The sequence below is a fragment of the Nannobrachium achirus genome (genome assembly GCF_963921795.1).
Source record: "Nannobrachium achirus genome assembly, chromosome: 8".
NCBI classification, from domain to species: Eukaryota; Metazoa; Chordata; class Actinopteri; order Myctophiformes; family Myctophidae; genus Nannobrachium; species Nannobrachium achirus.
The window spans coordinates 36129523-36140395 of NC_137817.1; the positions used below are offsets into that span (position 1 = coordinate 36129523).

Genomic DNA, 10873 nt, shown 5'->3' on the forward strand with positions numbered 1-10873 from the left:
TCATTGCTGGATTCGGCGCAGTGATTGCACCTGGAAGGTCTGAGCATGGGAGCCCCACTCCCTGTAGTGTTTGTACTCTCCTCCATGACGATCGCATTCCATGATGTACTGGTAACCACGGTAGCCTGGGAACTGGTAGCACACCCAGCTGGAGGGAGAATGGAGGGACGCAAGAGAAAATTAAAATATGAAGGACTCAGTAACATAATAGGCCTTTGCACAGTGTGAGAAAATGCAGCTTTGAGCTTGATAAAGATATATGACAGAGTTGTTGTGTTTAGTCTTGTATGTGGGTGCCTCCCTCAGTCCATTCAGACAAAGGTTTGATGAGATTAGCCCACCCCTTGTTCAGGCAAACAGAGCAGAGGTGAGGCCCCCCCATATCAAATAAACAAATTCAGACATGTAATTGGCTTTGCCAGAGTCTATTCTAATTGATTACAGGTTTATCCTCCTCGACAAGATAACTTTAGAAGAAGTATTAGCTTAGAGAAGGTAATAAATATATATATAGATATTATATATATTAATAATATCTAAAAGTGATGTGCGTCCCTATCACGTTTTGGCACAGCAAAATAGCCTACATCTATTTTGGGCACTGGTGGTATTGACTAGTGACACTAGTCTATAGCAGTGGTTCTCAAAAGTGGAGCCTGGGGACCCCCAGGGGTCTTGAAGGAGTCCAGGGGGTCCGCAAGCAAAACATCATGTTAATTCGGGGGTCCTTGACATGAACGTGTTTGACAACCACTGATGTAAAGAATGTAAGGCGTGACACAAATTACTGTATTGACAGAAGGTGGCGCTGAGACTCACGCTCCACTCTGGATCTGCATGGAGCCAATCTCATTGTTGGCCCAACCCATGGCCTGCAGAGAGGGGTAATCGTCATTCATCTCCCACTGGCGTCCGATGAAGTTCTCCTTCTCAAACACCACTATTTTGGACTCCTTATGGTTCTGTTTGGACAGACAGCGGGAGAAACGTGAACAATGTCAGTTATTACACTGTTGATGTGAATTTGGTTAAAACAAAAAGGCTTTTTGTTCAAAGGTAAAAGCACTATATTCAGAGAGTATTCAATGCTATAAAGTGTTTGTTCAGTCACAGGGGTCTCCCCGTCTCTCCAGCTCTTGAAAATACATTTTCAGGTGGGTGACAAACCTTCAGCCAATCAGGAGAGAGTACTGTACCCATGTATCCGCTTCATTTTTATAGTGTTCAAGTACCAGTTTTGTCTGCTCCTTTCTTTGTGCATTCACTTCCAATTTAACTTATGAGCAGTGGTAAACCGCTCCATAGAGTGGCTGTGCGTGTGTCTGTAGCCTTTTTCCTCAGCGTTTTGCCATAGCAAAACGTGTGTGTAGCATAGCCTGTACATCCTAGACTCAAATCCTAGTCTGAAGACGTTATGCAAGCACGACCACCGCTCACTTCACATTGGGTGTGATTTTTTAATCTGTATCCTGATCGAGTTCTCTATCCTGATTGGATCAAATTGGTATCCCGACCTGATCTGTTTAACAAAGAGCTGGAGAGACATGGACTCCTGTTACTGAACAGTCTATAGCAATGCGTACTATCAGAATATAGAGCTATGTAACACTTATTTTAACCAAAGAAAATCACTTACCCTACCTTTAAATCCCCAATGATCCCCTAAAATTGACACACATTATTCTACAACAGACATGAAACTCCTACTTTCCTGGTTTGTTGCTTAAGTCGCAGTCTCACTCTGAGCACACGTATTCATTCTATAAATCTATCCACGGCTTTCCAACGCCCCATAGTGCATTGCGCAGACGTTGTACCGAGCTTCCGGCGCCGCAGCCGAGTGTGATTTACAAGCTCACAACGGGCTGCATCTGCGACGCGACGTGAGCTTGTATGGCTGCTGTTAAACCGGAAGTGTGGTCCAAATAATCTCCAGGAAACTCCCGCAGAAAGAGGTGGATATACACACATATGACTAGCGGGGGGTTGAATTCTGTTCAGGTAGCACAGTCAGGAGTGATAAAGTCTCTTTTTCTGCAGTTTCATTTGTAGGTTTGTGATGCTTTGAGATCTGCAATGAGTAAAAGTATTATTCTTTGAGTCAAAATGAATGTGCACGGTAAAATCCTGTGTTGATTTATCCATTTGTAACTCTGAGCATAAATGAGAAGCTGCAATCCTTAATCTTTTTAGTGTTTTGACCCCTCTGTATGTCAGAGTAACACTAACAATATAACTAACTCAACAGCTGTAGTTGTAGTTGGTTTACCTGCTCTTCTATTGAGACATGTTATATCCTGTGTTTGGTACTAGGAACACTACTGGCTGACGGAAGGAGTTGCACAAAGGTCAACTAGGCTTTCCATTACAGTTTACAGAGTATAAATGTTGGCATTTGCGAGGGTGTCCGGGGTTACAAATTGCAGCTTTAACACTGATGATGTTACAGTGTGTAGGGTAGGACAGAGACTCACAGCAGAGCAGATTGGGCGGAAGGACATCAACCTCTCAATGTGGTAGGCATTGCTGCCGCTCCATGACTCCCAGCGAGGGTACTCTCCTCTCTCCAACACAAACTGTTGTCCACAGAAGCTGGAGTGCTCGTACCCTGCCCAGCTGTATGCACAAGAACACACACGCATACACACACGCACAGAGAATGAGCTGGACGGTGGAACGGAGGAAAACATGTTGGCCGTGAGACAGGTGGTTGTCTTCCATTCTACCCCTGTCACAGGTGGATGTCTTCCATTCTACCCCTGTCACAATAAGGGATCTCTAAATGGCTCTTTTTAACCACCTATAGTGAAAATAGCCGGTCTACAAGCTAACAATGTCTTGAGCTTGTTTTTGGAAGAAAAAAAAAACGAAATAATAATCTATGATTTTCTTTTGACATATAAGGATGGCAGGTTGAAATTGTTACCACTTAAACCCCATATGGGAAGCCGGCTTCCCATAACCAGTCACACAACTGTTCATTGGTCAATAAATCAATAGAGACCAAATCAAATTACAATTTCAATGTTGATTCTGCTACAGGGGCCCTACAGCACATATAATCAGCTGCCATTATATTTTTCATCCATGCATTACTCATATTACATTATTATTACACCTTATTTTTACTCGTTTTTACTTTACTTACTTTTACATTACTAATATTACAGCACTACTCTCACTAAAACATCTGTAGAGTTTACATAGTTTGAAATATATTCATAAGATTTTGCCTATCAATTGATGACAACTTGATGGACAATTTCTCTATTCACTATATATAGCTCCAATGAGGTCTTAAGTCTTTTTCACTATTCAGAATGCAAGTTTTCCATAGGCGGAGGTCTTTTTCAATCCTCTTTTCACTGGTAAGTGATCACAGCAGGACAATTTGGTAAGAGGAATGTGATGTTTTACACAGCATTTGTGAATCTTCAGGGGTTAGCTTACATCTGGTGGGTCAAGAGTAGCCACAATCATTGTAGTTTTGTGTCCACAACTGTTCCAATTTGGGCATGCATTTTAGGCGGATTTTTCCCCTGGACCCCCCTGGGGTTCTTAGCCAGGGTAGGTTTGCTGGGCTTTTTTTCCTACACACATTTACACTTGGGAGCTGGCATTTAAATGCTGAGTATTTCCCACACCAAGATTTGACCTGCCTGATTGAAATCAGAAGCTTCTCTCACCAAGCATGTGTGTGAATGCCAGTGCACAATGCATGTACCGGTACATGATGAATGCATGAGAACAACACAGCATATACTAAAAAGTAGAGTGATTTGTTATTTCACCCTGTATGATCCATAAAGCATAACATTTTTGAGACAATGTGTATAAAAGTGATGCAGCTAACCCTAAGAACTTTTTCCAGGTGAAAATACTTGGTGAGCGACGTGTTGCAGAAGCAAAAATCAGGCTTTAGTGACAACTTACGCTCCACATTCCACCTTCAGGGAGCGGACGTTGTCCACGCCACACTCCATGATGTTCTGGCAGGATGCAGTGAACTCCATACGTTTCCCTTGGAAGTTCTCCTGGTCATAGACGGTGATCTAAACAATACACGAGATGTGGAGCAGACACATGCAACATGTGTACAGTACACACATGCACACACGCACACACACACACACACACACACACACACACACACACACACACACACACACACACACACACTGACATGTGAGCACATGCGCATCATTGACTGAATGAGGGGAGAAACTGAGGAAATGCAATCAGCTGTATTTAAATGTGCAGCCTGATCTAATATCAAAATTACCTTCCAAGGTCCCATTGGTATGGGAGTAGTCAGAGCCATTATACTGGATATCTCAGTGCTGATTGACCTGCAATGAGCAGAATAGAGAATGAGTCACACTGATGCTGATGTGATATGTGATGCAAGACTGTGGGAACTAAAAGTGTTGACAGCTGAGGTGAAACTAAGAACAAACAAACTAAGAACTATACGCGTTCAATGAACAGTGGTCATCATGGCAAGCAACAAGACAAACATATTTAAATAGTTGCCTTGTAACATTTCTAAATGCCAAATCTAAGCATGGACTATGCTTTTGGAGTAAGATACAGGATCCATATGGGAAATGTACATATGCCGTGTGTGTGTGTGCATGTGCGTCCATGTGTGTGGGTGTGTCATAGAGTATGTACGTATGAAGTGCATGTGCGAGTATGTGTACTGTATTTTCCGGACTATAAGGCGCACCGGACTATAAGGCGCACTGTCAATGAATGGTCTATTTTCAAACTGTTTTCATATATAAGGCGCACCGGACTATAAGGCGCACATAATAGACAATACCATTGCGTTGTGCATCCAACAGATGGAGCTGTGCTAAAGGGAATGTCAATGTCAATGAATGATCCATATATAAGGCGCACTGGACTATAAGGCGCACTGTAGTTTTTTGAGAAAATTAAAGGCTTTTAAGTGCGCCTTATAGTCCGGAAAATACGGTATATACCGGTAAGTGTGAATCTCTATGCTTGTGGACACGAAACCTCATTATATACATTTCTGGGGCTCAACAGAAACAACAAAGACGATTACCTAAAAAAAATGTAAACTGACAATGTTCAGAGCACGGCTATTGGCTAAATGCATTGAGATGGAGGGCTTACCTGACCTGCCCCGAAGAATAGTTGTGCAGTGCTCACAGGGGCTCCACAAAAAATGATATCCCAACCGCAGAGTAAATGGGCCTATTTATACATGTTGGTGCTGAAAGTTGACTGGGCCTGTGGACCCAGGCAGGAGTCAGCACATTGCTGGGCCATCCTTTGTTATGTACTGAGCCACCAGGTTTAGGCTCCTATGGTGGATCTGGACAGAGGGCACGGTGCCCAGTACCGACTCTCCCAACGCCCCCCGTGCAGGGAGCAAGGTCTGGCCCAACCCACCAGGAAACAGCTTGGATCATTATAGCACAGATCTGGACATACCGGTACTTTCCAATCCTTCATGTCTGCAAGGAAAAAGCATAATGCAGATTAAATGAGAAATGATATGCAGTACTGTATCTCACATATGAGAAATAGCAGGTTTCAGTACAAACATACAGCCTCCAGAGCTGTAATTCTGTAATGTTCTTGTGTTTGCACTCTATCAATACAAATATGGATGAAAGAATATGATCAAAATGAATAACTGGTGGTCTTTGTTTGAGGTCATGAATGGTTTGCTACTTACGGGAGTTTGTTTATGCCTCTCAGTGTGGTGTCACCAACCTGAACGTGTCCCCAACTTCAACTGACCTCTCTTCTCTGTTCCTTTCACCTTTTCACTACAACCTGTACACACACATGCTCACTCCTGCACACACAGACATACACACACATGCCCTCTCATGCATGCCATTGTACACACAAAGACACTCACCAGTGTCACCACCAATGCATGGTACTCACTACTCACACATAGATACACTCTAAAATCCTGAGTGTTCACTCTGAGAGTGTACAAATATTTGAATACTGGGAGTAAAACAGAAAGGATAAATGACCATCAAGGATTTTACTATGTGGGCATGTTCAAAAGGCGACATTTTTGTTTTGCCTCCCCACAACAGGTATAAATAGTGATAAATAATTTGATGACACAATCAAATAGGTAACACAACATGAAACTATAATAATTTGGTTGACACACATCAACACAATAATTTAATTTCTACACACAAGGTTCAATGAATCAATTCAAATGTATTATATCAAGTTTGATGAATGCACACTAAAAACATATGTACTGTACACAATAAGGTACATTCATTGTATATTTAATTGGCAATTGCTTTGTGATGTGGCAACAATAGTAAGATACTGACACATGATTTGTTTGTTTATTGAGGTTTTCATATAGTATACAGTATATTATGTCTACTTTCAACCACCTATAACTCCAAATCTAAAAAGAATTACAGATGAGCTACTAGTAAACAGGATGTGTGTGCCTGGCTGCAAATGTGTGTGTGCGTCTGTGCGTTCACATGCATGATTAGGTGTTCATGTGCAGGTGTGTCCATGTACTTGTGCATGAGAAGAGTATGCATGTACACACACAGTTTGTGAGGTACATAGCAGACTGTTGGCCCTGCACAACAATAGGGAAAAAAACGGCTGCCATTTGCCTATCTACACAAAAGAGAGGTGGCTGCTCCCTACTGAGGTCAGCACATTGTGTAAACACAGGGCTCAAAGGCTTGGGCCAGGCTACAGCAAAGATCTATAGAAAGAGAGAATAGGAGGGTAATAAAAGGGGAAAAGGGAAGAAAAAAGAGGAAAATGATTCGGAAAAGTAGATATCAGATTTTGAAATTGTCATTTCTGAGGAGGTCAATGCAAGGTGTGGTGTGCGATGCAAAAGGGAAGCAGCAGAATTGTGTGTGAAGAGTGTGTGTGTGTGTGTGTGTGTGTGTGTGTGTGTGTGTGTGTGTGTGTGTGTGTGTGTGTGTGTGTGTGTGTGTGTGTGTGTGTGTGTGTGTGTGTGTGTGTGTGCGTGCGTGTGTGTGTGCGTGTGTGTGTGTGTGAGAGAGAGAGAGAGAGAGGGGGAGAGAGAAAGAGTGCTTTCTGCTGATGACAGTGACTGTCCCCAGTACACCACAGAGCGCTGGACAACAAAACAGGCAGCCGAGTCAGCACGACTCAGCCACAGATAAGCAGTGTGACCCTTGACCCCGCCTCACGCTTCCAAAAGTTCATCCAATGAGAAGCGGGGACTCTCACCCCTATAGACATGGTTAGGATGTGAATGTATATATATATCCCCACACACCAGGCCTGATTCCATCATTTTCCACGCGTCGGTTTGTCTCAACCTGCACCTCTCTGTAAGTCTCTTCTCTCTAGAGTTTTGTAGTGAGAATCCTACTTTTACTTCAGCAGGGTTGTCATCTCATCTTAAATCCAGAGTAGAATATATGCTCTGTGGTTCATGTTATGGAGAAATATTTGAGCAACACACAAGGCTGTGTCTGCCTTTTGATTTATTGTTGGTATAGCATTATAGAGAATGTGGCAGGTTTGGACAGATTGGTGCTTTGTGTCAGCATACATGTCAGTTACGTATGCTGCTCTGAAAAGAACAATTATTCTAGAACAAATAGTGGAAATGTGGAAATCCTTACAAAATGACCAGTAAGGTGAACACAAAACGATTATCAGAGAATACAACCATTTCAGCTCAACGAAGAGAGTAGTGCTTGTGCTTGTGCATGACATCAGTGCAGAATCATTGGGATTTAAGCATTTCCTAATGCAATGTATTCATACTCTGGTAATGGAATAGATCACTGGAGCGAAGCTTTTTTTCAGACCACAGATAGCGTACTATTCCATGGTTTAGTCCTATCATATTATAGAAGGTTGAAAGAACTAGATGTGCTTTTAGGGTGATGATGGTGGTGAAATTAGCCGATTTCAGTACATTTTGACCAGGTTAATAATAATACTTTTTTTCTGGATATTGTTAAATTATGAGCGTGACCTAAATAGATTTTAGACTTGTCATGCTCTGCTAGCAGATGTGGCATCTACATAGACAAGAATGTTTGTATTTAGATCTAGATTTATACTGTGCTGTTGGAATAATTGTTGCGGCATATCTTAACCACTTTCACCCTGGCATCTCTATTTGCATTGGCAAGTCATAATAAGCAAACATTGTCTGAAATTGTCTTTGAAAATGTTATAGCAAATCTACAACTAGCAACACATTGTGACTTAACACGTTGTTGTGGATCAGCTATTTCAGCTATTTTTAAAAACATTTTGAAATATGGGCTGTATCTAAAAGAGGGCTTAAGTGTTTAACATTACTTTAGGCCCTACTAGTAAAATATGTCATTATTACTAGCCCAAAATGCTAAAATAAATCACTAAATGGCTGACGATCTGTATCCATGTCTGTCTCTTCTATCCAGATTTGATCATGTCTCACTCAGGTGCTCAAGGCAGCATTGGCAGCCACCCTGCCATGGTGCGCCCTCACAAGGTGGGTCCATAGCCCCCCCCCCCCCCCCCCTCCCCTCCCAGATGATTTAGTCATGAAACACATTTAGACTGGAAACGCAGCTACATGAATAGCATTAAAACATACACTGCTGCGCCTTCCCTTTCCAGATGTTCCTCTACGAATATGAGAACTTCCAGGGCCGCAGGATGGAGGTGACTGGAGAGTGTCGTAACCTGTGTGAGAAGGGCTTTGACAGGATTGGCTCCATCAGAGTGGAGTGCGGACCGTAAGTCACCGAAACTGTTAATAATAACAGAAAGCATATACCGGTACATGGATCAAATTACAATTACACTCATGTTAATGTATCCAGATGCTTTTAAATGTTATGAGTTGCACTTTCAATTCAACTTAATACATAAGATAATAACCATAATAATAATAACCATAACAATATATTCCTTCTATTATTTGGCTCTGTTAATCTAAAGATAAGAGAAGTGACTGTCTGACTGTTCTTCCAGCTTCGTGGGTTACGAGCAGCAGAACCTGACTGGTGAGATGTTCATGCTGGAGAAGGGAGAGTACCCCCGCTGGGACACCTGGTCCAACAGCTACAGGTGTGACCGCATGATGTCTGTCAGACCCGTCCGCATGGTAAGTTCAACTGGACAGCTTTGGGATTTGTTTTCTTCGTCTGTCTGTCCGTCCTTCCATCCGTCCCTCCTTCCGTCGGTCTGTCTTTCCATCTGTCCATCCGTCCGTCCGACTGTCTGTCTGTCCATCTGTCCGTCTGTACATAAAGTTAAAACTGTAATGTCGCTTTGTTGGTTCAAATAACCAACCTGGGAAAATCTGGGTGGCGAGAATAAAACTTAAGCTATACCTGCTAAACATCCCGTCATTATCTATTGGGGTTAACTAAGGATTTAAAACTGTCTGGTAAACAGTAACTACAGTAACCTCTAAATATCTTACCTATAGGACCCCCAGGACCACAAGATCTGCCTGTATGAGTGTAATAACTTTGAAGGTCGCAAAATGGAGGTGTGTGACGAGGACATCCCCAGCCTGTGGTCGTATGGTTTCCAGGACCGTGTGGCTAGCATCCAGGTCACCGGAGGAACGTGAGTCTTATCCATATATCACTGGGATGATCTCATCTGTTTTCAAAACATCAGGTGGAATACATTAATTTTGATATAAAGGTAACAGTATAGAAAAGGGCAGAAGTACTGTCTGTAACTACCTGAATTCAAATCTGTATCCCACATAATCAACCAAACATCTACCAGTCATCCACAGGAGAATCCTTCTTCAACTAGAGATATTAGGAGATATTAAGTATTAGGCTTTAGGGCCCCAAAGGGCCCTAGGCAAGCCCCCAAACTACATTTGTATTATAGAACTTTTCTATATGTGTCTATGTCACAGGGAAATGTTAGCTAAAGTGTAAGGATTTGATTTCCACTGGAAAAGAACAACGTGAAGAAGAATAAATGCAGAGAGGGAAAGAGAACAGTTGTTAGTTGCCATGTTATGGGTTCAACATCTCTTTTTCTCTTGCCTCTTCGTCTGCCTCCCCCACAGCTGGGTGGGATACCAGTATCCTGGCTACCGTGGCTATCAGTACGTGTTCGAGATGGGCCCTTACAAGCACTGGAACGAGTGGGGAGCCCACCACCCCCAGATCCAGTCCATGCGCAGGGTGAGAGACATGCAGCATCACCGCAGGGGCTGCTTCGAGTGGACTGCATAGAGGGCACTGCAACATGTGGACTGACAGGAGAGAGTAGCAAGGCTCAGACCCGCCGCCATGGTTCTAACCATCCCTTGGAAGTTCATCACCCACCTTAGCCGATGGCTGCCCGAAAATTGCTATTGCTCTTACTGGTAGATTTGGGTGTTGGGTTCCAACTTGAATGATGATTCTTACAGGGTTAGGAAGTCCTGTTTGTGGTAGACTGCCAGAGAACCTGAGTAACTGGTAGAAACGATAGCAGTACTCTCTGCCTAAAGACCTCATATAGCATGATTTATTATATTTATGAAAGGGGATAGTAGGGGATTAGTAGATGAAATAAAAGCTTAGTTTGTGTTAATTAGTTTGTTTCAATTCCATATCTGCAATCTATTGATTTTATACATCTACTCACTTATGTGTTTCTTAGCTATATTAAATGATGCCAAAACGCCTGTTCAGCTCTCTCCCTTCCACTCCTCACAACAGATTTTAGTGACGATATTCACTATTGTCTGCTGCCTACTGGCAGTCAGGAGGGAATGAAACAGAACTCCAATCTGTCTTAAAAAAGAAAAGAAAAAAAAAGATACCATGGACAGCTCTCAGCCCTGCTCATGCCCTGTAGTAAGATTTTCATACAGAAGGGGGCAGTGTCT

The 10873-nt window shown here is 42.6% G+C and overlaps 2 protein-coding genes across 2 annotated transcripts; one reads left to right on the top strand and one right to left on the bottom strand.

The window, feature by feature from the left end:
- On the bottom strand, nt 1-4333 carry cryba1a (crystallin, beta A1a; the record flags this gene model as incomplete). The annotated part of the gene is made up of 5 exons (XM_080731201.1): nt 4283-4333; nt 3934-4052; nt 2475-2616; nt 820-962; nt 1-148 (listed from the first exon to the last, which is right to left on the bottom strand). The coding sequence occupies exons 1-5, from the start codon at nt 4319-4321 to the stop codon at nt 1-3; spliced, it is 591 nt and encodes a 196-aa protein (XP_080587327.1). The 5' UTR covers nt 4322-4333.
- A 4116-nt stretch (nt 4334-8449) lies between these two features.
- crybb1l3 (crystallin, beta B1, like 3) lies at nt 8450-10232 on the top strand (the record flags this gene model as incomplete). Its single annotated transcript, XM_080731200.1, has 5 exons — nt 8450-8512; nt 8641-8759; nt 8998-9130; nt 9458-9600; nt 10064-10232. 5 exons carry the CDS (start codon nt 8450-8452, stop codon nt 10230-10232), a joined length of 627 nt encoding a protein of 208 aa, XP_080587326.1.
- Nucleotides 10233-10873: the final 641 nt, after the last annotated feature.